The following is a 26,517-nucleotide window of genomic DNA, read 5'->3' on the forward strand; positions in this document are numbered from 1 at the left end:
CTTTTTGGAAAACTGTTGGCGTGACTTTAAATTATTTCTGTACAGACTCAATGGCTAGCTAGCTGGTCTATTGTAATCACAAATAATTATGAGAAATATGGTTTTCCTTTTCCAAGGATGAAATATACTTTTTTTTTTTTTTGCGGTACGCGGGCCTCTCACTGTTGTGGCCTCTCCCGTTGCGGAGCACAGGCTCCGGATGCGCAGGCTCAGCGGCCATGGCTCACGGGCCCAGCCACTCTGCGGCACGTGGGATCTTCCAGGACCTGGGCACGAACCCGTGTCCCCTGCATCGGCAGGCGGACTCTCAACCACTGCACCACCAGGGAAGCCCTGAAATATACTTTTATTGAAGCATCTGCACCTATTTGTGTGTATATTCAGTTATGGAAGTGTCTGTTTTTACTAGTAAAATGGGCACATCAAAAGCAAATACTGGGACTTCCCTCGTGGTGCTGTGGTTAAGAATCCGCCTGCCAATGCAGGGGACATGGGTTTGAGCCCTGGTCCAGGAAGATCCCACATGCCACAGAGCAACTAAGCCCGTGTACCACAACTATCACTCTAGAGCCTGTGCTCTAGAGCCTGCGAGCCACAACTACTGAGCCCGCGTGCCACAGCTACTGAAGCCCATGTGCCTAGAGCCTGTGCTCTGCTACAAGGGAAGCCACCGCAATGAGAAGCCCGCGCACCACAACAGAGTAGTCCCCGCTTGCCGCAACTAGAGAAGGCCCACGCACAGCAACGAAGACCCAACGCAGCCAAAAATAAATAAATAAATTTATTTTAAAAAAAGAAAGAAAGAAAGAAAGCTCTATGAAAGCCTTAAACAACAACAACAAATACTGTTTTTTTAGAATATGTGACTGGAAGAATGTGAGAGAAGCATTGTATACCATCATTTTTATTGTCTCATATCCATCGTGTGTGTGTGTGTGTGTGTGTGTGTGTGTGTGTGTTGTTTGTGTTTAGATGCCCTAACCATGTTTTTTTCTACCAATATGGATCCATCCATCCCATTTTATAGCTGTCTTCCTGGCCTTTGACTCTTACATATATAGTTTGGTGTATGATTACTGCAAAGTATAGGTGTTAATATATTCAGAATACTAAGTAAAATTTTTTGTGCCAAACCCACATTTTACTCATGTTTTCAATGCGGCACTTCATGTATTTTTAAAAGCTATTTGTGTGGCAAGAGTGAAAGTGACTTGTGTTCTCTGGTACTCTTAGTTAGATCTTAGAATCTCAGAGTGTGTTGACCTTAATGGTAATTTGTACCAATCTCCTCTCTATTCCTTTCATCTCATCTTTTATTAAAGTGGGGAGGGGAACAAAGAGGGGTGGGTAGCAGGAGCCAAGGCCAAAGAACAATGCATGTGTAATTGGATGAGAAGGTACAGTGTTAGATTTGTCCATGTATTATCTCATTTCTCACAGTAAATCCACAGAGTAGGCACTATTATTCCCATTTCATAGAAAACAAAGTGGAAAGGTACTCAGCAAGGTTGGATAAATCACCCAAGATTAGTTACACTGCCAATAAGTAATCCTCCTCTGGTCTGGCTGATTCCAAACTTTTGCTCTTTCTTTACATTGTGATCCCTCATTTCCACTCCACCACAGAATAAATAATCTATGGAACACGGTTTCAAATTTTAATCCATGATGTAGTAGAAGTCTTTTCTAAAATAAAATGTGCATATTATGTAAAAATATTTTGCCTTTGAAAATAGGCTTAATATAGGCAGATAAGTAATATTTCAACTGCCTTAGTTTATGTGTCATATTTTTACCTTTGTCTGAACTCATGGCATTATTTTACTTTCAATGTGATTATATAATTAAGATGGGTATTTGGCTTAACATTTGTGAGTTTTACACATTTTTAAGACTTGACTTGGAGGTATTTATATACTTCAAATATTTACTGGGAAGTATCTTTGCAAGGTTAGGTGAAACATTTTACCAAGCTCCCATTTTCAATAAGTCTCTGTTGGGAAAGGTTAAATAGTAATGTAGAGTAGTCTTTTGGCATTCAAGCAGTTCCTCTGCTCAAATAACGATGACTGTAATTGGTGGTCTTAGTAATAAGGTCATAAAGTCAAAAAGAGTTACCACAGTGTGGTCACCATTTTGACCATAAGGAACAGTATGTAAAAGTTGGTTAACTGGAAGGATTTCCTGCCTCCTTAATAACTATTGTGTCTGTTTCTTTAGAGTCATAGCCAAATTGGAAAGAAGGGGAAAATGTTTTATGTAGAACATTTTGCATTTAGAATGGTGCTCTTTAGATTCACATGATGAAAAGCTTCTACAGAGAAAAGAAAACCAGAAACCATCCTTTGAATAAAATGCCTTTCTGCTATATTGCTTGTTCAGGGTGGTCTTCATTGTGCCACCTTCTTGTTGGCCTGTTTTCTAAACCCTGTTTGACACATTATGGAACTTTGTGTTTTTAACAGATAGAATTATTCTTTGCATTGGAATGTGTGTGTTTGTGCAACAGGGAGGCAAGTACCACAGTCATTCCAAGAAACAGCTGCCACCTAAAATTTATAATCAATATTAGAAGAAGAATAGAGATTAAAAAACAAACAAAAAAGGAATTGAATAGAAGCAGATATAGGGACCAGAAGAAAGCTTAAAATGAAAAAAAGGTAAATTAACACTCTCAGGGAAATGGGATAAAATTGATTACATGAAATAAGAACAGGATGGTATTTTTAAAAGAGCCATCTGAATAAGAAAGCACTTGTAAGGGGCCTTCCCCGGCAGTCCAGTGGTTAGGACTCCACGCTTCCACCGCAGGGGGCACGAGTTCGATCTCTTGTCGGGGAAGTTCCCTGACTAAGATCCAGCATGCTGTGTGGCGCAGCCAAAAAAAGGAAGGAAGGAAGAAGGGAAGAAAGAAAAGGGAAGGAAAGAAGGGAGAGAGGGAGGGAGCTGTAGGAAATTAAGAAAATATGATAGCCCAAATAAAAATTTCAAAACATAGGATGGAAGACGGAGTAAAAGAACGCTTTCAGGGGCAAAAACTAAAGAGATCAAGAGAGATGGAATGTGGGAAAGAAAAAAAAATGTGAAAATTAGAAGTTTCTTTCAGGCGGTTCAATATCCAACTTAAAGGAGTTCAAAAGGGAGAGCAGAGCAAAGTGAGGGCAGGAAATTGTCAAAGAAATAGCACAGGAAAATTTCCTAGAACTAAAGGGTACAAATTCTAGTACAGTGAATGAAAAATGATCCACACCAAGACACATCATCATGGAATTTCTAAAATTTTGTAGAGTTAAAAAAAAAAAAAAAAAGTTCACATGTGGAGAATTAAGGATCAAAATGGCAAAAGACTTAGAAGATATGAGAGATACCTTCAACATTCTGATGGAGTATGATTTCCTTTTATTTTGTAGTCAACTAGATTATCGATCAAATACAGAGATAAAATAATAAGAATATACTTTTATTCAAAACATTTTTTTAAATTAAGGACAAGGAAAACTTGATTTTTCTCTACTTACCGAACATAAATGAGTAAAGCACCTAAATACTTTTTAAAAAGCGAGTTGCTGAACAGTATTTAACACACACACCTATGTTTGCCACTCCTCCAAAACAACTGTGTATCATATGTTTAATTTCAATGTTTTTATACATGTATAGAAAAGGTCTAGAATGGGCCACTGTGAAATTTCTTTTACTACTTACTCATCTGTATATTGTCTAGGGTTTTTTAAATGAGTGTATATTAATTATATTGATAATTAATAGAATATAACTAAAAAGAGGGGAAGAAAAGAGACATGATTTATTCCTTAATTTATTTTTGAAAATGTAAGCAGTGCATGCTATGTCTGTCTCTTCTCCTAGGTGCTGTAGGAGATACAGTTGAAGTAGCAAACACAGCCTCAGCCTTTGAAGGATTTGGGGTCTGGCTGTTAAGGGGAAACACGCATGGAAGGGAATGGCTCCCAGCCGTGTTGAAAGTCTGCCTCTGTGTGATCTCAGTGTACAGGCTGCTCTCAGGGCCAAGCAGATGGCTTTCCAGGGTCTGTGAAGAGTTGGCAGCCTACTTACTTGAGAGTACTTTAAAAAAACAGCATTCGTGAGAATACCAAACAAGAACCCTGATCCTGGAATGTCTAATTTTATAAATTTCATTTGCATTTCTACAGAAACCAACATGCTTCCAGCTGCCAAACCCAGAAGCCAGAGGTTAGGGTTTTAAATAATAATAACAATAATGAGTTATATTTATTCCAGATTAGTTTTCTAGCTCTCCAAAAAATAAATGGCGAAGATGTCCAAAATGTTCTTTTTCACAACTCTGCCAAACGCTGGCTTTTCCTCTTCGTCTGGAGATCCAGCCAATCTGTTGAAAATTATCCCATTTTTTTGATTACTTCCAGGCAGTTGTTCAGAGAGAAGACTAAATCCTGCAGTCTAAGATGGACATCCACTAAGTGGAGACTCTTTTACATACAGCAGAAGAAATCACACTTTGATTTCTGAGTCTTATTTCTTCTAGCTGTGAATTTGGGGAAATGTACATCAGACATCACATCATACCTCATTACGGACAGTGTTGTGTATTTATTGGGAATGTAACATTTGCCTGGTGACTCCTTGGTTTTTCTGTTTTTGTTTTTTTTCCTTGTAAATAAGCCTTGTCCTGAGTATAAACTTACAAAAAAACATGGATTCACTAGGGAGAAGGAAGCCTTGAGCCTGAATAAGAACAAGCATATACACTCTCTTTTCTGGTTTGATTTGCATGAGATTTAGAGGGTTTTTTTCCTTTGTATTTTTGTTTTTAGTTTTTTTTGGGGGGGGCGGTTGTGGTGGGGAGAGTGGTTAAGAGTTGTAGTGTATTAGTAAGATTTTCTTAATTTGAATATAGAAGAGACTTGAGACTATTAGATCAAATGGAATGTCTGTGGTCCATTGATCTCTGAAAATGCTTTGTAAGAGCAGATGGATAGATTTTTGAAGTTTAGTTGAGCTGGCGGGTTGCCTGCTCATCTATTCCCTTTAAAGTCAGTGGGTGGGCCAGGCTCAGTGTATGGAAGTGGAAGCTCAGGTAGGGAATCTTAATCTAAGTTGACCAGGGCTGATTGACAGCAGTGGAGAGATCGCTATCTGATCCAATAATGAGGACATGAACTCCTTTGAAAACTGGCCTATCTGGGCCATAGTGTCCTCTGCTCGTTAAGCAGATGCCTGGCACAGGATGGTTGGATTACCTGTGTAATAGAAACCCTGAAAAGTCTAGTGGCTAGATTGGGAAACAAGGCAATTGGGTTCTAGTTGTGCACTTTCCCCCCAGCTTGTATTTTGATCTTGGGAGACTCACGTAATTCTTCTGGGCACTGGTTTCCTCATCTGGAAAATTAAGCGATTAGAGTAGTAGACCTCTCTGAGGGTCCTTCTCATCCTAATATTTTCCTTGAAGTCTGGAACTCTTGTTGGCACCTTCCCCTCGCTTTCATAATAAGAATTGGCAAATTGATATTAGCCTTAATGAAAATGTCTATAAGGTTTAGAGTAGGATCTTGAAAAAATTAATTGAATGAAAGTATTACAGGGATAGAAACCAAAAAGCTTTTATTCTGAAATATTGGACCTTTTGCTAAATTAGTCTATTAACTGTTAATGAGTAAAAAAGAAATTTCTAGGTGATTTCTTGCTGGAATTTTGGATGAGAATGGGGCCAGTTCAGCACTGTTTGAACTGTTTGCATGTTTAGTGCATTTGCTTGACTAGGGTTTTAATACCTGTATGATACTCTTTAGAATTACCAAATAAGAGTTTTTTAATCCTGTATATATTTTTAGAGTCAGACTGTTGGGGAATGCACCCCTAGGTTGAAAAGAAGACAGCCCATCCTTTTCTGGGGCAAGATTTGTGGAGGGAGTTCTAAGAGAACAGTAAGAAGCCAGCAGGTATTTACTGAGTGTCCCATGTACTGGCACCATTCTAGGTGTTGAGGTTAGAGATGAAATAACAATTTTTAGTCTCAAGGATCTAACCTCCTAGTAAGAGGAGACAGACTTGGAACATGTTTTAATGAACAGCAGTAACTATTAATGTTATGAAAAAGATGAAATCATTATTGTAGGGACAGATGGAGTATGCTTTTTGAACTAGAGAGGTTTGAAAAGATGGGAATAAAAGGAAGTAAAGAGGTAGGGCGTGTGGACAGCTGTCTGAGTTTCACTTTGTCTTCCAAAGCCTTCACTCTCTAAACTGTGACTCTTGAGCTCACATAGGTGTATCAGAGCCTGTGGTTGCAAAGGATAAGATGGAGGCCAAACTGATGATCCCTCACCTCAACCCTGCTTCAACCAGAACAGTTCTAGTTTGTTATTGGTTTTTTGGTTTTTTTTTAAGTTTTAAATATTGAGATTATAGTTGAAAAAAGTGGTCCATAGCTTTAAAGCTTTGGAAAACAGCTGGCTTGGAATAAACCAGCTATGTTCATTCTTGCCCTTAGTGACTTAACTCTTATGTTTCCACAGTTGTGCTAGGCAGATAATGGCCCCCCGCAGAACCTGTAAATGTTACCTTGTAAGCAAAGGGGGTCTTCGGAGATGTGATTAAATTAAGGATCTTTTGATGGGGAGATTATCTTGGATTATTTGGTTGGGATAATGTAATCACTGATAAGAGGGAGGCAGGGGAGATTTGAGAGACAGAAGAGAAAGCAGTGTGACCACAGAGGCAGAGACTGGAGTAATGGAGCTACAGGCAAAGAATGCCAGCAGCCACCCAAAACTAGAAGAGGTTAAGGATTGTATTCTCCCCTAGAGTCTCTGGAGGTGCCCCACTGACTCTTTGATTTTGGACTGTTGATACTGATTTCAGATTTCTGGCCTCCAGAGCTGTGAGAGTTAAATTATGGGTTCCTTGTTATCAGGGTCCCTTTTATTTAGCATATTACCTTTTCCACAGAGTATAACTCAGTGCCTTGAATGTTATAACTGTGCTTCAGTTACCTATTGCTGCATAACAAACATCCCCAAATTTAGTGGCTTAAAATAACAACAGGTTTTTTTTGTTTTTTTGTGTGGTACACGGGCCTCTCACTGTTGTGACCTCTCCCGTTGCGGAGCACAGGCTCCGGACGCGCAGGCTCAGTGGCCATGGCTCACGGGCCCAGGCACTCCGTGGCATGTGGGATCTTCCCGGACCAGGGCACAAACCCATGTCCCCTGCATTGGCAGGCAGACTCTCAACCACTGCGCCACCAGGGAAGCCCAACAACAGTTTTTTATTTCTCACAATTCTGTGGGTTGGCTGGGTTCAGCTGGGTGGTTCTTTATTGTGTGGTGTCATCTGGGATCACTCAAGTGGAAGCATTCATCTGAGATGTCAACTGGGGGCGGGGGGCTAGAGGGGCCTCTCTGGCAGAGTAGTCACATCCTCAAGACAGTGAATACAGAAGCTGCCTTGCTTCGTGGAGCCTAAGGCACTTCCACTACCTCCTTTTGATCAGAGAAGGCACAGGGCTAGACTAGAGTCCAGGGGAAAGGAGATAGACCCTACCTCCTGAAGGGAAGGAGGCCTGCACATATAGGGCAGTAGGAACTGTTGTCGGCCATCTTTGGAAACAGTCTACCACAAACTGTTTCGAAAATGATTATTGAATTAACCCAGATAGACTGATTCTGAGATTTTATACGTAAGGAGATTCAGTAAGAAACATTTTCTAAGAAAAAAATTTCTGTTTTAAAAAAAATCCAATATAAGCTGCTAGGATGGGACTTTGCCCACATGAAGAATTCAAGAGATGCATGCTTACTGACCAGCTGGCTGGGTAAGGAGTGGAACTGTTATTTCCCAGCTCACTCCTGGCTAGTGATTTCACATGGGGAAGGGCAGGGCACTTCCAGAACCAAGACCTTTAACTTCCCTCCCTGGGTAGAGTATAGTGATGGCTGGTTTTGTGATTTGGAAGATTCTCCACCTGAAAAGCAGTTCCTGAAGGGAAGGATTAGAAAAACATGCGATGTGGCCAAGAATTTCATGGCTATCTACAGAGGTTAAGAAGGGAGATGAGACTGGCAGGAGACCTGGTCAGAGTCAGTACCCTTAGAACGGAGGCCCTGAAATAGATGCCTTTCCTTTAACTTCCTATACCATTTGCCTGAAATTTAGTAACAGGACTTCCTGGTGGACCCATCACAGTGATTACAAGTGCTTCTTGGGTATAAGATTCTGACCCTGGGACCCCTGACATCCCTTTTATCCCGTCACTTATTCTTGCTTAATTATTAGTACTCTAGGGAGAAATTCTGGTGTCAGCCCCAGTCAGAGGTAGAGAGAGGATTCTAGAAATGGAGTCAGACATGGTTCTCCTGGTGGGAGTCCAAATCCAGATTTCTTTTTTATTAGTTGTTTCTATTTTATGAGTTTGCATTTGATCATCCTTTGAAATGTGTTTGTGTGTGCTTTGTCTTCTTTGTAGGTTTGTTTGTATTTGGGAGCACTGTTTTTCTTAAGATGAGCTTGCTGTTTTTATCAGCAGTCACCGTGGCAAGGGGACATAGGCCCTTACCTGATTTCTCTCCTCTGGGGTGGATTTATAGGCCAGAATCTGGGGAGTAGCTAGGTTTTAATAGTTTATTGGGTTCCCATTTCAAATACAGACTGAAAACCTCCAGGCTTGTGCCTTCATCATTTGTTTCCATCTAATGACCAGTTTTATGGTGTTTTCTCCATGGCCTGTGAATTAAGTCCTGTTTTTTTTAAAACCAGGCACAAACTCTGCCTTTGCTGCTATTTACTGTGTACTTCCTTACTCCTGCATGTTTTTGCTTGCCCTTGCTAGCTTTCTCTTTTTATACCTTTGTACATTATTACTCTGTTGATCCCTGTTCCTGAGATGATTGAGAATGATAGGGGGTATGTATGTAGGAATTGGGGGTGGATATGCCTTATTTTTACTTTTAACACGTTTCCCCAAGTGCTTCATTTCTTTGCTTGATAGTTTTCATCCTGATACTTTTGTGAAACTCAGAAGCACGTGCTTCTGGCATTTCAACTTTTCATATGTGTGGCCGATCTTAGGATACAGCTCTCTAAGAGAAATAGAAGCTTGATTCAATTGAAGGTTCCTCTAGGCTGTTAGATGGCAGGGTGGATTCACAGACTACCAAAATGACCAAAGCTCAGATGCTCTCAAAAACTAGACTCTCTTGGCATTACCAAGATTAGATGTGGAATGTGCAGACAAAAGGGCAGCACTGAATGTGGCTGGATTAGGACTGCTCTCCCCACACAGCTTAGCCAAGACGGGATGAGTTGTTCTGGATGGTGTCTGGATTAGCGCCCCAAACCTATGTTCAAGCATAGGAGAGGCACAGAGAGCGTACCACACAGAGGCTACTACCTTAAGATGGGTTCAGATTGATAATGGAACAGTGTCCTTGATATATTGTGAAGTGTAAGAAACAGATTATTGAGCAGTATGTAAGGAGGAGAAAGGTATAGACAGACCTCAAAACAGACTGGTAGCTATCTTTGGGTAGTGTGTTTGTGGTGAATTTTAGGTTTTTCTTTGCAGTGTTCTTTATTATCTCATTTTTTCTCGATAAATAAGAAGTGCTGGAATACGTCTAAAATCCTTTTTGAAATAAAACAAAATGGTGCCAGGCAAGCATTTTCTTTCATTTAGTAAACCTCTCTTGCTAGCCTACTCTGTTCTCGGCCCCAGCTGGGCTCTGGGGGAGTCCAGCACTGAACATGGCAGACCGAGGAGCGCCTTGGTGGAGATCACAGCCACTCTGTGCTCCTGACACCTTATTCTTGGTGCAAGGCAAGTGGATTTCTTCAGGCAGCTTCTGTGTTTCCCCCAAGAGGCTCTCATCGGTTGTGTCTGCATAATTCTTACCTGGTGGGATAGGGAATAACTCACCTTTTGTGTAGTCTGACAGTTCCAAGGTTGAAGCTGCTTATTCTCACTCTCTATCCTGGCTTGTTTGTTTTCTCCTGTGTCTGTCTGTTTTATCCCATTCAGAGTTTTTGCTGGTCTCCTTTGTCTTCCTAGGAGCTTGAACTTACAGAGGTTCAGTTTTTCCTTCTTATCATTTCTCTTGTTTCCTATAAAGTTGCTGGGCTAGTTTTTGGCCACGTAGATAAACAGGTTTGAAATGCCTGTCACTGGTGAATTTACCCCCAGGGCTTGCTATATCTGGGGAGGTAACATATCAGCCTGTTGGCTTATTTGGGGGAGCTAGAATCAAACAGTTTGCAAACCAGGGAGATGAGCTTTGTATATTTGTGTTTAAGAACATTTCGAGCCCTGGCAAGGTACTCAGTTTATTAATTCAGATGATGATTCTGAAGGTCCTTAGATACAGCTAAGGATGCACTTCAAGAAATTATTAATTTGTTACCATCTTAGTCATAATTCCTTTTCTCCTTGACTTTGTCAAGGACTCTTTCGTCTAGCTTCATTCACTCAGCAACTGTTTATTAAGCACCAGCTGTGAACTGAGCGTCATACTTAGTACCTGAGATAATATGGAGAAATAAGATGGATATAGTTAGTCTCTGCCTGTGCAGAATGTGTAATCAGTGGGAGAAATAAGTAAATTGGAAGTTCTATGTATGAACTGCTATATATGGGGAGGTTGTAGATTATAGTGTAAGACCAATGTCAGGCACCTAACCCACATTTGCGCCAGCAGGGAAGGTGTCCTGGAAGAAGCTGGCCTAAGCCTCAAATTGAAGGATTATTTGGAGTTAGTCTGGGGTGGGGGAGGGCAGACGTATTCCTAGCAGAAAGTATATTTGCCAACGTCTGGAGACTAGAAAGAGCATGTAATGTTGATAGAACCAAAAGAAACTGCATGGCTGGGTTTGAAGGTGGAGAGGCAAGAGATAGCTGGACAAGTGAGTCAGATTAAGCAGAACTTTGAAAATCAGGCTAAAGAGTTTAGACTGTCCAAAAAGCAGTAGGGAGCCATTAATCTCCTAATGTCGCATGATTACCTTTGTATTTTAAAGAGAGAATTCTTATCACAACAGAGAGTTACAGAGGGGGAAGATGTGAGGCAAAGAGATCAAGTGAGAGGCTGACATAGCATCTAGGCAAGAAATAATGGTGGTCAGACTTGTAAGTAGTGGGGATGGTGGGAAATAGACTCAACAGATACCCTGGAGGTAGAAGTAGCAAGATTTGCCTGTTGACTGGATGTACTGGGAGTTTCAGGCTTGGCAGGTTGGGTGAGTAGTTAAGTGTCAGTTGGGTGGGTACCAGTCACTGAGAGAAGAAAAAAGGCATAAGGCATAGGTTTGAGGTCAACTATATTAGAATTTTTTTTTCCTCTGTGGCTAGTATTACTTATTCATTCATTGCCAAAATATTTACCAGTCAACCAGCATGTACATAGTATTGTGCTGTGTATCAAGAGAGATGCAGGGAAGTATAGATGCCTATAGATATTAATGCTGTAGTTGAGGTGAAAAGGTACACATTTAGTGAATGTCCATGGGGTCACCACATTTCTACTCTCTCTAGTCTGTCTGCTCTTGTCACCTCTCTCTCCTATTCAGATACTTTCAGTGCCTGTAAGACAGGTGAATCTATCTAGTCTGGCATTCAGATTTCTAAAAAATCGTATGTCATCCTATGTTTTCTACTGTCTTGTCATGAAGTCCTGGGTTCAATCCCTGGTTGGGGAGCTAAGACCCTGCAAGCTGCATGGTGCAGCCAAAAAAAAAAAAAAGCTTTAATTTTAGAATAGTAGCTCCTCAGCCCTTTTCTCTGGCATTATCATGGTCAGCAGAGCCAGTTATTTATCAAGGCAATTTCTAGATGATGGTGATAACAACCACATGGTCTACTTAAGTGAGAATGCTTGTCTTTCTTATTCCACCAAGAGATAATCAGGCCATTAAGGAATGACTTACTCCCCTGGAAATTAGTGACTGATTCCTTGAGAAGAGATATCCACCAGGCTTTGTTGTGTAGATGGAGATGTTCTGTATGAGCAAATGTACTCAGGGATCCCAGTACTGAACTCTTACAGTTTTATTTTTAAGTGACTCTACTAAAAATGGAAGCTGATATTCTTGACCAGTTTTGCTTGGAGGTGGTAAGGAATGTAACATAGCCTGTAGTGGAATTGTTTTGTCTTCCCCCTCAATAAAACATTGACCTTGCAAAGCCCAGGTTTGCGATTTATTAACGATGAAATTTATACATGTTATCCTTTGTAACAGCAAGAGACTGGTAACAACCCAAAGCCCTAACCATTAGGGATTAAATCAGTTACACTCAACCATAATGTGGTTTACTCTGCAGCCATTAAATGGAAAGAAATAGTTCAGGGTGCCTGATATTGAATGACTTGGTAGACATAGTTTAGATGAAAAAAAATCAAGGCGCACAGCAGTATATGTAATATGCATATTTGTTGGGGGAAAAAAATCAAACGAAAAGTAAGTACTTAATGCACTGAATTTTTTATAAGAGAAAGCTAAGATACTTTTGCATAGTTTTCTATGAGGAGAGGCACTGGGCAGTCTAGTGTGTTTCTTATAATATTTATTAATTTTTTCCATAAAAATATCTAATAAGTACAAAAAGGATATGAGCTTATTTAACATAAAATGTCCAGTAAATGTTCAATAAATCTGTAACTTATTTATTGAGGATAAAGTAAGGATAGAATAAGGGATAAAGTAAGGGATAGAGTAAGGACTTTTTAAAAAATTTGATCTTACTGAATATGAAATAAGTATAAAAGAAAATTTATAACATGTGGTAAGGTTTTAAAAGTATGCAACAAACAAAAGTAATCACTTCTCTCCAAAATAATGGGGAAATACCACTACATACCCACAAGGATGGCTAAAATGGAAAAAAAGACAACAGCAAATGTTGGAAGGGATATAGAGCCACTAGAATGCTTATTTGTTGTTGGGAGTGTAAAATGCTATAACTAGTTTGGAAAACAGTCAGTTTTCTAAGAAGAATTAAAACATATGTCCACAAAAAACCTTGTGTAAGAATGTTCATAGCAGCTTTATTCATGAAAGCCAACAAATGGAAACAGTCCCTGTCTGTCAAGAGAAGAATGGATAAACAACCTTGTATATTCAAAAAGAATCAAACTATGGATATGTTGAATAACATGAATGAATCTCATAAGCTTTATGCTGAGTGAAAAAAGCCAGACACAAAAAGTTATGTAATGCATTATTACATTTATATGAAATTCTGGAATAGACAAAACCAAATTGTGGTGATAGAAATCAAATCATGGTTGCTTTGGGGATTCAGAATTGACTGGGAAAGGGGCACAAGGGAACTTTCTGGGATGATGGAAAATTACTGAGGCTTCATAGGGTTGGATTACATGAGTGTATGCATTTGTGAAAATTGATCGAGTGGTACACTTAAGGTTTGAGCATTTCACTGTGTGTGAAGTACACCCCAATTTTTTTTATACCCCAATTTTTAAACAATGATATTTGGGGTCTTCATTAATAGGAGCATGCATCTAGAGTTGCTAAGAAGGGCAAGTTGGGGAATATTTATGTTACCCCTTCAGAGTAATTCTTTAATAGTTTTGGAGACAGTACTTAACACCAAACGCTATGTTTAGCTTGAGCTTTTTTGTCGGCTGTACAGTTGGAGGACCTATTTTCAGAATCTTGTCAGAGTTCAGGGGGCAGTGTTTATAAAGAGGGAAAAGGTAGCCCTCTCAGATTGGCGCCCCAGAGCTTCACATGCCATGTCTTCTGATAACCATGCTCCAGACCAGTGGGTCTCAGCTAGGAACCTTTTTTTCCCTCTCAGGGTACATTTGGCAATGTCCAGAGATATTTTTGGTTGTCAGCTGGTGGGAGGAGGAGGTGTTGAGCTACTGGCGTCTAGTGGGTAGAAGCTGTGGAGGCTGCTAAACCTTCTACAATGCACAGGACAGCCTCCACAACAAAGAGGAGCTCATCCAAGCTGCCATTGGTGCCGACTTCGAGAAACCGCGTTTTACATTTGCCCTTACTACTGAAACTGAGTCAGTCTCAGTCCACCAGGTGCTGACTATACTCAGAGTCCAAATCAATTGTGGAAACTTGGCATTTTCACAAATTGCATATTTCTTCCCTGTCAGAAGTTAATATTAAATACTTGTAAGTGTATGTAATCTTAAATTTTGAGATAAAATTCCGTGCGTTAAGAGCATTTCCAAAATCCAAATTAAATCTCTTGTTTCTATTGATTGTTAAATTCTTCAGATGTGAGTTTTGTTCTTAACTTTATTTCATTAAATCTTCAAATGATCTTTGTTGTCATTCTTTAAAAAATAAATTAAAAGGCTTTATTATCAAATCAGAAGGAATAAATGATAGTAATTTATCTCTTTTTCTCTCTCCACAGGATGACAGGGAGTGAATTTTTCTCTCGTTTCCCCGAACTCTATCCCTTTCTTCTCAAACAGTTGGAAACTGTAGCCAATACCGTAGACAGGTAAGAAGAGAATAGGGTGGGGCAAAGTGAAATCAAGGATGTGAATTACTTCAAGATTTTTCCCTCCAGGCAGCAATTTTTAATCAGCTCCTTCCTTGTAAACATAGATGGATTTTTTTAAAGTGCTTCTTTATTAAATACATCTTGTTGCCTGACACTCTGTAGTAGATATGTACCTGAAAGGTTGTATAAAATCGGGGTTTTATATTATATTTTACATTTTAAAAATCCTATTTTTAAAGTTTTTAGTGTTTTATAGGAGTTAGCTTTTTAGAAGCACATGGTGATTTCTTCTAAGAATCATTTTCTTCCTCTTATATTCAAAAATCTGTGTGTTTACATATTGAGTTTGCTTTAACACACACCTGTCATTTTTTTTATCACTGGCCTGTTGCAGCTGACTAATCTGGTCACTTGTGATCAGAAATGGTACTATTCTACTTGAGTGAAGATGGCCAGTGACCCTGGAAACACAAAATAATGCTATTAAGAGGGCTTCCAGTCTGATCAGAGCAGATAAAAAAGTTCACCATTGTCTTTTCAATCACATTCTGTGGCTGGTAGTATAATTTTTAGAATGGACATCTTAGAGCATGGACCATTTTATTCTTTTAGCAGTTTTTGCACTTGGCATGAATTTATACCAATTGTCTGTAATGAGAAAATAAAATCGCATCAGTGAATTTTACTTCTGTTTATGATCCATTTCCTCACATTAGTAATTTGTGCAGACAGGCTTTTCTGGCCCTAGTAAGTGACTGTCCACGCTTTCTTAAGTACATTTGGATGTTAAAAGTTTCACATTTCATACTCTGGAATAAACACCTCTCTAATGTCTGAACAGCTGAAATCAAAACAGCAGACTCGAATTATCAAATAATATGCTTTGAGAAGAGAATCCTGTGCAAAAGCCCAATCCACGGCTTTGCCAGTTTCTTCCTCATTTACACACTAAGAAAATATGAAGTGAATGGAGGAAAAAACGCAAAAAGGAAAATTATTGCTGATCATAGTCTCACTTTATATATCAATACATAATTATTTAATGAGAAAAACGTTTGAAGATAGTGCCTTGCCTATCTTTTATGTACAATAATTTTTTTCTTTTTTCAGTGATACAGGAGAACTAAACCATCATCCCAGCATGTTTCTCTTGCTTTTGGTGTTGGGGAGGCTCTACCCTTCCCCGATGGATGGCACCTGTTCTGCTCTCAGCATGGCACCTTTTATTCCCTTCATTATGAGGTAGTGTATGCCTCATGGAAATAATGGGAGTGGGCATGGGGGCTTTATGGGGCTATTTAATCCTGTTCCTATTTCAGAAATTATAGATTTTTTTTTTTTTTTTTTTTTTTAACTCTGGGAGGGTTCTTGTGAAGACAGGGGCCTGGGATTATTGCCATTGCCCCCAACTGGTCTCCAGTGTTTCAGATGGTGGGTTTAGGAGCTCATGTCTACTGTTTAAGTAGTGTTTTCTGGGAGTCCTGCCTGCTAATGGGTGTGTGGTGTTGATAGGAGATACCCCCTTTTGATAAACATAGCCTGGGTGTTTGCATTATCCCTGTGTTGAGCCTGGCCAGCATGGGGCAGGCTCAGTTCTGGCATATATCCCCTGTCCAGGGGTTCAAGAGGACACCTGGTCCTTCACTCTGGAGGAGTTTGCTGGTGGTTGCAAGGGGCAACATCTAGATGGCAATGCTGTGTAGCACGAGTTCACTTCCCACTCATCTTCCCCTTCAAGCTTGGAGTACCTGAGAAAAAGCCATGCATAAAGATTACACATGGAATCAAATGATAATAGGCTTTTCTGCTTCTACAGCCTATTACCACTTCCTCTTGTTACATTTTTTTGAGGCATTTGCCAGCTTCTGATCACCTTTTTCATTTTGGATCAAAGGCCTCAATAAACAGGCCTCCAAAAAGTATTGAAATTTTCTTATGAAATATTTCAGAAAACCTGTGATATTAGTTAGCTTTTACCTTTCTGCTTACCTCTTGACAAAACAGTACCATCATTTTTATGTATCTACCAAAACTTGAAATACAGCAGAAGGATAAAATATAACCAACTCAAGAGAGTGTACTTGTTATTTATGTGGTGTCCTGGGTTCCACTTCCTGGTTTCACAGAGCTGACTGATGCATTTTAATGTGAGAAACCATTAAACACAAGATTCTGGTGTGTGATTGCTGTAGCCATTTGTTTGCGCCAAGCCCTGGCTGTGGCTGTGTTATCTGTGATCACAGAGATGACTCACTCAGATTGGTTTTTGTTTCCTGATACACAGAGTTACCAGCCTCCCGTATCCAGCATTTGGTGATTCATTTTAGGAATTTGGGTCATAAATTTAACTTTCAGGAGCATTTAAAAATTGTACTTTCACATATAACTGGAAAGAACTAAAAAATAATTCAGAAAGTTGATGGTTGGGGGAGGCACATATACAGAATCACAGTGTACATTAGAAACAAAGACACGCTTTAGAACTTTATCGTCCTGTGTTGAGAACATCCAATTTGTGGAAGCTTATTTCTTTTACTTTTTCTTTTTCTTTTTTTTTTTTTTTTTTTTTTTTGCAGTACGCGGGCCTCTCACTGTTGTGGCCTCTCCCGTTGCAAAGCACAGGCTCCGGGCGCGCAGGCTCAGCGGCCATGGCTCACAGGCCCAGCCGCTCCGCGGCATGTGGGATCCTCCCGGACTGGGGCACGAACCCACGTCCCCTGCATCGGCAGGCGGACTCTCAACCACTGCGCCACCAGGGAAGCCCTGTGGAAGCTTATTTCTAATCAATCTGATAGGTGTTACATCCTAGAAACCAGAAGTTACTACGTTGAAAGTATCCTTCCTGTTATTAATTAGTTTACATATAATCAGAAAGCTCATATTACTAATTATACTCAGAGCACTTATTACATATACAAAGATCACGTGAACATAGGAGATTTAAATATTGCCTTAAGGCTAATGTACTTAGTGCATCTTCTTTTTCTTAACTCAGAAACACAAAGAAAGAAATGTACAGTTCTCCTGTCCTTCCAGTGAAAATGCCTTAATCAGTGGTTGCTTTCTACTTGAATAAAGATTCATAGAGCACCACCAGCAGCAAAAGTGCCATAGCGGATTCCTTAGAGTGTCCGTAGGCTCTGGTTTATTGAATGTCCAAGTATGTTATAGGCAGTGTTTCTCAAACTTTAAGATGTAAACATATCACTTGGGGATCTCATAAATTCTGATTCAGTAGGTCTGGGGTGGGGCCTGAGATTCTGCATTTCACACAGACTTCTAGGTAATGCTGAGGCTGCTGGTCTGCAGATCACACATTGAGTAGCAAGATTAAATTTGAGATATCAAACATTATCAGAACCACACACATACAGAGAGATGATTTTAATAAACCATACTTGGAACTTGGTTAGGCTATTCGGGAGGTTTATCAGAGTAGCTTTTGACCCAGGAATTCAGAGAACAAGCAAGAAAATATTCTGAGCAGAGAATTCAGTAGGAAGTAGACCAACCTTGTTGAGTCTCCACTGTTTGCCAGGCACTGAACTGGGCGTTTTGCTTAACAATGACTGAGAGGAGGTGTTACACCTCTCTTTACCTGTTGAGGAAACTGAGGTTCAGAAAGCAACTCAGTTATAGAGTTGGAATATGAACCCAAGACTGTAGGGCTTGTCAAGAGTGTTGGGTATCCTCTTTCTATTACACCAAAATATCCAACTCCCTTTTGTGTAGTTAAGAGTTCTGGCTACACTGAGTAGCCCCAAGGGCCCTGAAATTTATGCAACTAGGAGCGATTAGGAGCCTGTATCTAGGCAGTGGATCCAAGTGCAGGCTATTTTCACGATGTAGAAGTCATGCCCCACTTGCAGTGGGGTCTGCTCCTGACCTTGCTTTTCCAGTGGTGGCAGTGGCTTGATTGGGTGCAGGCTTTCTCTCAGGCTTACATCTGTGGGATCATTGCTTGGGGTAATTGGGGCCAGTCTGTGGCCTGGGATAGAAGAAGCCTGGCTTTTCTTTCTTGAAAAGAAAGTAGAAAGATCCTAGATTTAGAGTTAGAAAACCCAGTTTTGGGTTTCATCAACCTACTGCCAGGACAACCTTGTGCTACCCTAAAATGTTCACAGTCACACCAGAGAGATGAACTATATAAAAAGATTTTTTTAAATAGCGAATTTGGTAAAACTATACACATTAGATTTAAAATACTTCTGAGAAAATTATTCATGAAGAAAGTGAAAGATTGATCATAAAAACCTGCCAATCCAGGCAGTGTTTGTGGTTCTAATCATGGTAAAGATTAGGCTGTGTTGACTTGGGATAATGGCTGAAAAGACGGATATATGCACAAGTGGATGGGCAGTGTTTTATTTTTGTGGCATTGCTAGTATTAATTTATGTACTTGGAAGAGCTCTAATCAGGCTCTTGGATACTCTGAGTTTAGCTAAAGCAAAATTTTTCAGCTAGTGGGAGTAGCACAGAGGTTGCTCTGACTGTGCTAAAGTGAATCAGTTGTACAATGAGAAGATTAAAAGCCCTGATGAGGGCTTCCCTGGTGGCGCAGTGGTTGAGAGTCCGCTTGCTGATGCAAGGGACACAGGTTCGTGCCCCGGTCCGGGAAGATCCCACATGCCGCGGAGCGGCTGGGCCCGTGAGCCATGGCCGCTGAGCCTGCGCGTGCGGAGCCTGTGCTCCGCAATGGGAGAGGCCACAACCGTGAGCGGCCCGCGTACCGCAAAAAGATTAAAAAAGAAATAAAAGCCCTGATGACAGCTTTTTATTTCCCTTTGATTTACATATACTTACCTGCCATTTCCTTCCTCTCTGTGAGGTGTTAGGAAGTATTATTTGTACCTTTGTCCCTTATTCCACATTTGGGAATCCAAGCTTATATCTCTGTTGCCTTTCTTTGTTAACTTAAATCTTAGAAGCTTCTGATGGGGATCTTCCACAGTTATGTGTGCGCACAGCTATGATTTGTTGCATCATCTTGGAACAGAAATGATCATGTTAATCCCAGTGTTTTGTTTACAAGGTTTTTTCAAATCGAGTGTATTTTATGTGCCTAATGCTGTGCTGGATCCAGATACACAGCCCTCTTCCATGCAGAGATGATGCCTTCAGTTTAAGGCCGTTCACCCCCTTCAGTTCAGACACCACAGAGCAGAGTGACGCATGCTTTAAAAGGGACCCTGACTAGCTCCCTGATTACAGTTCACTAGTGCCCACGTGTCCGGGGCTTTCTAGAGACCAGAATATCTCTGGACACACACCTTGGAATTCCCTTTCACAAGCAAGCTTCAAGTTTGAATTGACGAGCTGTAGGAAACCAAAAATGCCTCAAACCTCGGCAATCCTGAACAGAACAAAGGCCCTGGACTCAAGAGACTTGGTTCTTTCTAAGCTCTGCCACTTATTCACTAGCTGTGATGCTTGACCAGTGTGGTACCTGTGTGTGTGAGGCAAAAAGTGCCTTCTATTGCAGACAACTGAGGTCTCCGCATCGGATTAAATCCCTCTACTGCCTTTTGTTCACTCTGGGATGCTTTTAAAAGGATCTCCCCACCCTCCCCCCTTTTTGACTTACTTTCATTGCAAATGACTTTTGGTATGTTTTTCTCCAAATCATTTCAATCATTGTTCACTTTAGGTAAATTTTCAGTGAAATCTGCCTTTCTGTTTTGTGAAAAATTTTGAGGTACAAATAACCATACAATCTTAATTAAACACGTGGCAGTGGAAATCACCCATAGCGACCTATGTATGCAGTGGAAACTGTTTTAGTTGCGATATTGAAACATCTAGTCAACAATCAAAACAAAAATTGGAAAATATGCATTTTATGTATTTTTTAAATATTTCATGGAACCTTTTGATTGTACCAGTCTTAAGAAGAAGGGAGGGGTAGGGAGTACAAAAACTAAGACTTAGGCCTTTTAAGCCTATGATATTGGAAAATAATACTGACTCTTGTTTTCTTTTCCTTGAAAGTTGCATAATGCAAGAATTATCACCTTACTCCTTACCCAGGTTATGAAGTTGAAAGATCTTCCTTGCCATCGTGTAGAGTTGGGGTTTTTGCAGTAGACAGTAGTTGGCTTCCACCTTCATTTGTGATTGTAATACCAGGAACTTTCCTCCAAGGTTGCACATTTCTATCTGTTCTGTCTTCCCAGAATCCTTGTGATAAGTAGAAGGCAGGATTTGCTTTATAGAGAAAGAAATCAGGCAGAGGGCTGTTGAGACACTGCTGGGAAAGAAGGCATACCCACCTCCCTTTCTCTCCACCCCAGCTCTTAATCCTCTCTCCCTCTGAATAGCTATAGCATTAATTTAAATCTCTTATCTTACTAGTCATCATTACTGAATCATATTGTAATTTATATGCTCAATACTTATTCCCTCCAAATAAATCTTAATCTCTTTCCATGGAGAAGCAGCTATGGATTTTTTCGGTTTTTCATTTTTGGTACCTTTCTCTGCGTAGCCCAGGTTTGGGCACAGAGGCTGAATTATTAACCTAAAAACGAAACTAACTGTGAAATGTGACACTGTGTCTTAGCAGATCTGTGTATCTATGAAGTACTTAAGGGACTCCTGGTCTTACAGTATTGGAGCCATATTTCATATCCCACTGGTTACTGATTATGTAGAAAGGAGGCTCAGCTGGGTTTTCTGTTTTACCTGCCCTTTGAGGAATCTTATGCTCTAATGTGAGCTCTGACATTTGCTTTTATTTTGACTTCACCTCTCTGAAGGTCACACCCTCGGTTTCCTTTTCTATCAAATTAAGGTATTGGACATTACCCAGGGTCCTCTCTGGCCTTATGAGCCTATGACCTGAGACCTTCCTGGACTCTGACCTCCTCTCCCCTGACTGCTATCCAGTCAAGGGATCTGGAGGTCCACCTTGCAGCTACCGTGCTGCAGGCTTTAGAGCCAAATGAGAGGAGCCTGAATTGATAAGAGGAGGAGGGAGGTCATAGAATTATAAACAAGCCAAAATACGTGGGGGAAAGCCTCCTGATTAATGTGGCACGAAAAAGTGGGCCCCTTAGTGCTTCAGGCTGTCAAGTCTGTATAATGGGGATAATCCTGACTACAAAATAGCAGATAAAAGCCCCTTAGTTTGTTGGTTAAGAAAAATTCTAGAGAGAGGAAGGGGTTGATGGTATAAGGTGATAGAGGGCAGACTTTTTTTAACTCCTGCTTCAGCTTTGTCTTTGCCAGTAAACTGGAAGGAAGGCCCTGAAACCAGATGTAGGTGAGGTGATAGAAAAAGAACACTGTCTCTTGTGGATGAAGGCAAATCCTTGGACCCAGATAACTTACAGCCTCAGGTACAAGTTAGCCTAGAGCCAAGTCAGTAATTTGGGGGATGTGTGGCATGGGAATGTTATCCTCGGAGCTTGCAGAAAGATTTCGAAAGAGAGAGGAAAAGGCGTATTTTGATCAGTGACCAACCAATTGTGTTGATATTGTTTTAGACTGGATCATTCAATGTATTACTTGCAAGTGCTTCACGCTTTATTTGCTGAGAGCTAGTAAGGATTCCCTAAGAATTAGTCATGCCTGAGTCACCTCGTTGTTTTGATGGGATTGGGAGTCTGATAGATGAGGCCAATGCTGCTTTATTCAGCGTTTGAATTACTTACTTAAAATGAAGACAGACTAGATTGCGTGCTTATTAGGTTTGCATACGGACTCCCATTCAAAATAGTCTTTAAGCATGGGAGTGACAGACACAAATTCAGGCTAGTAGCCATTACCTTTATGAAGCAGGGAAGGAGGGGATAAAATTAAGGAAGCATATACTAGGAGCTTGTTTTATTTGTGATGTGTTCTTAAGCTGGGTTTGGGGCAAATGGCTGTTATATTATTCTCTCTACTCTTTTTTATTTGATATGTCTAATATAGTCCATAATTGAAAAATATGATTTCAGAGTAGCCTTGGAAGACTGGATTGATGGGCTGAGACTATCAAGATAACATTTAATAGAGATATATATCATGTTCTGATTTTGTAAAGAGAAGTCAAAATTACATACATATAAGAATGAGAGCTGTCGGCTTCATAGCAGATTTTATGAAAAAATCTTGGGGAATGGGATTTCCTGGTGAGCCCTGAGGAAGCAGTATGACACAGTTGCTGCTTCTAGGTAGTGAAGGCTATAATCCCCCTGAACTCTGCTGGTCAGACTAAACCCACATCATTCTGCTATTATGTTATTATGCTGTGGGCTTCCCATTTTAGGAGGGTCACTGATAAACTAATATTTATCCAGAGAAGGTGACCAAGATGAGGAGGAAGCTAAACATCTGGAAATAGTTAGACTGGAAAAGACTAGTTAGAGGCAACATCGTAATGGTCTTTACATATTTGAGAGGCAGCCGTATGACAGAAGGCACATCATTTCTCTCTTGTGCTCCCAATGGGAAAGTAAGAGGTAGATTTCAGATTTTAATATAAGGAAGAATTTTGTGAGAGTTAACATTCTGCATCAAGAGAACGAACAGATTTCCATAATACTGAGCTGCTGGTCATTGAATGTCATCAAGGAAAACTGATCATGTGTTGTGTATATTTTTAAGATTTCTGCAGTGCATCTGAGGTGGGGCCGGATGACCGTCAAGGCGTCTTTTTGAGGTGTCTTATTTTAGAATAGCTGAACAACCTGGCTGTAGATTCTAAATGTGCAGTGAAATGATAAACCTGCCTCTAAACCTGTAACACATATTTGTACATTTTTATTCAGGTACCCCTTAGGGGTACCTGAGGTTCAGTGTGTGGAATGAAATCATGTTTTCTGCATCATGTGGCTTTTTTGCGAAGAGTTCTGGCATAAAAAGATACCTCTGACATCTGTCACCGATTTTTATCTCTCAGTTCCTAGAGGGGGGCCTGGCCAACTTAATCTCTGGTGCCAGATCTCTTTAAGACCATTTTCTAAATATGTTTCTGAGCAAAAGGAATGAGGAGTTCACCTCTTAATGGAATGCATTGACAAAGCAAGCTAGAAAAACAAAACTTGTAAGGACCAGCTTTTCTGCAGTGTTATCTGTTACTTCAGTAGGCCGGTTCAGGTCATGTTAGAACAAGTGATCTGTAGACAGCCTCGTTCTTAGGTGAAATTTCTGACAATGATGATAATCCATGGCCTATTGCTGCCATTCACTCTCAAACTTAGAATCCAATCAGTTAATAGATTAACTAAGTAGTTGTTAAACATCCATTGTATACCTAGCTAGCATGAGGTCTTGGATAAGATGCAAAGTAAAGGAAAAAGGTTTTTCATCCTTGAAGAACTTATGATCTAGCTAGTGAGATAAAACCCATGCTTGTGAACCTGACATACTGTATATGAACCACTTAATTATATAGCAGATACACTAAGGACCAAGGTCCTGTAAACAAGGGGAGGAGCACTGGTGGGTTGGAGAAATTCAGGAGGTTTTCCTAGTAGCAAGGCAGGAAAAGAACGTGGGAATTCAGTTTACCATCCTGAAGACTTTAAGAAATCTCCCATGTTGGTTAGCAGCTCTTAAGAGAGGAAAGTCATACTGTTCATTCTGCAGACAGCGGACTCTAACGAGCAGAAGATTGTGACAGAGTTTTATGATTCATAACTTGAAAGTTATCCTAAAGAACTTTGTTTCCACTTGAATCAAGGATGACCCAGGAAATTCACAAAATAAATGGTTTGCTACTTAACAGAAGAAACGGTCCCCGGTGAATCTTTGGTAAACTTTAATTAAGAACAGTATTTACTCCAAGTGTTGCATTTCCAAGTCTTATGGAAATAATGAAGAGTAACGGGAAAATTATTATAAATGTAATAATATTTAAATTTTGAAATATTTTAATAATATTTTTCCTTAAGGAGCCTTTATTTCCTTAAACTTAATTATTTTCTCAAAAATGTAGCCAAGATGCTCAGCAGGCATTTTTAATGCTGAATTGAAGATTTGAGAGTACCAAGCCCCAAATGCCAGCTAATATGAAGTCATCTTCTCCTACCTGGTAGGGAACATTTTAGAATCAAAACTGTATGTTTTTCTCTTTAGGCAGAAAAATCTGAATTAGGGAAGAGAGTATGAAGGTAAAGAAGAATTACAGTAGGCTTAAAACGAGACAAGAAAAATTCACGACCTGCCATGTTTTGATTATCTTTCTCTGATCGACGCAGTTTTTTTCCTCCCTCTCCTCTGGGCCTTGACCCTTACCAGTCTATTTATCATCTTCTTGTTAAAACAGCCTGCATCAGTCACATCAGCTGCGCCAGATCATTCACCCTCATGCCCTTTGACTTTTTCCCTTTGGGCCTTAGTTTCCTCACTCACCTTGAACATTGAGACTCTTGACTGCCTGTCTTGCCTCCCCTCCGCACAGCGACAGCTACTCTCTTCCTCACCGTTTATTCTTGTCTTTCACTTTATTTTGTGAGCGCTCTTCGTCACTAGGTCATCCATCCATTAAATGTATTTGCTGAGGGCCTACTTTGTGTCATTGCCATAACCCAAGGCCCTACTCTCATCACCTCTTAATTGCAAGAGAAAATAGAAGCCATCAGGCATGGACTGTCTCCGTGGAGACACCCACTCTACCTACTACCATAGCTCTCTCCTTTGTTTTATAGCCAGGCTCTTGGAAAAGGTTTTCTGTGTTTACAGTCTCCATTTCCTCCCCTCTTATTCCTTCCTTAAACCACTGCAGCCTGGATGCTTCTTCCACCACTTCACTGAAGCTTCACTGACAAACGTGAAATAGTAGTGACCTCTTCATTACAAAAGCCACTGGATGCTTTTCAGTCTTTATCTTTCTGAATCTTCCTCTGCTATTTGACACTCTTGCACACTGGCTTCTCCAGGATGCTCTTCCTCTGTGGCCTTGTTTGGCCATTGCTTCTTCCTCCTCTTTCAGGGCCCATTCCTCATGCTGCCTCCTAAATGTTGGTGCACCTCTTTGTCCTGCCCTCCACTCTTTTCTTTTTTCATCTTATATGTACAGTCCTCACCTGGCTGGCAACTCACATACATTGATGAGTCAGTCCTAGATCTAGAACTTGTACAGAATCATAGATTCAACTTTCTGTTGGACAACTCCTTCTGCATGTCCCATACACATCTAAAAGTCGGCAGTTTCCCCCAGGTAGTGCCTCTGCACACTGAGGTCTGAACAGCCATCTCTTAGGGCCTAGCACAATGTCTGTACATTCCCCCTGGCCAACTGGAGTCAGAGGACTTCTTTGAAAGGAAACAGGACTCAGGGTATTAGAGGATCCTTTCAGTATTATTGACTGTGTTCATAGGTACTCAATAACAAAAGAACATTGGGTTTTTTGTTTTTGGGGTTTTTTAAATAAATTTATTTATTTTTGGCTGTGTTGGGTCTTCATTGCTGTGCACGGGCTTTTTCTAGTTGTGGCGAGTGGGAGCTACTCTTCGTTGCAGTGCGCGGGCTTCTCATTGCGGTGGCTTCTCCTGTTGCGGAGCATGGGCTCTGGAGCTCTAGGCACGCGGGCTTCAGTAGTTGTGGCTCGCGGGCTCTAGAGCACAGGCTCAGTAGTTGCGGTGCATGGGCTTCGTTGCTCCGCGGCATGTGGGGTCTTCCCGGACCAGGGCTCGAACCTGTGTCCCCTGCATTGGCAGGCAGATTCTTAACCACTGTGCCATCAGGGAAGCCCAGGAACATTGGTTTTAAAAGTCATTGACTTTTGATATCCCTTCAGTAAGTTTGAAATGATTTGCTTTTTCCTTTATACTGATGATCATCACTTTGAGGTAGCAAGTGGCAGGTGTTGGTAACTTTCTTTGGAGATGGAAAAGTCAGGGTCCAGAAGGAGTAAGCAGAATGTGTCTGCAGTCAAAAAGTGATCGTTAAGGAGTCAGGGGTTGATTCGTTTATCCATTTACTCAGTAGATAATTACTGTAAGCGTGATTGTGTGTCCGGCACGATAGAAATACAGTGGAGCACCAGACAGATAAGATTTTTGGCATAATGGGATATCCGTTGTGCTGTGTTGCTTCTTGGTGCCTATC

At 40.5% G+C, this 26,517-nt stretch overlaps 1 protein-coding gene across 10 annotated transcripts in view; it reads left to right on the forward strand.

Moving 5' to 3' along the window:
* Positions 1-26,517, forward strand: part of THADA (THADA armadillo repeat containing) — a 313,009-nt gene that overhangs the window by 120,097 nt on the left and 166,395 nt on the right. For all 10 annotated transcript variants that reach the window (XR_003794967.1, XR_003794966.1, XR_003794968.1 and 7 more), the window contains 2 exons: positions 14,387-14,476; positions 15,590-15,721. Coding sequence is in view for 7 of the 10 variants with exons in the window: in XM_029232473.1 (XP_029088306.1) it covers positions 14,387-14,476; positions 15,590-15,721 (222 nt within the window). In the remaining 3 variants the exon portion in view is untranslated. The remainder of the gene's footprint in view (positions 1-14,386; positions 14,477-15,589; positions 15,722-26,517) is intronic.

Source organism: Monodon monoceros, unplaced genomic scaffold (assembly GCF_005190385.1).
Source record: "Monodon monoceros isolate NGI ecotype Baffin Bay Population unplaced genomic scaffold, NGI_Narwhal_1 Super_Scaffold_19, whole genome shotgun sequence".
In the NCBI taxonomy this organism is placed as follows: Eukaryota; Metazoa; Chordata; class Mammalia; order Artiodactyla; family Monodontidae; genus Monodon; species Monodon monoceros.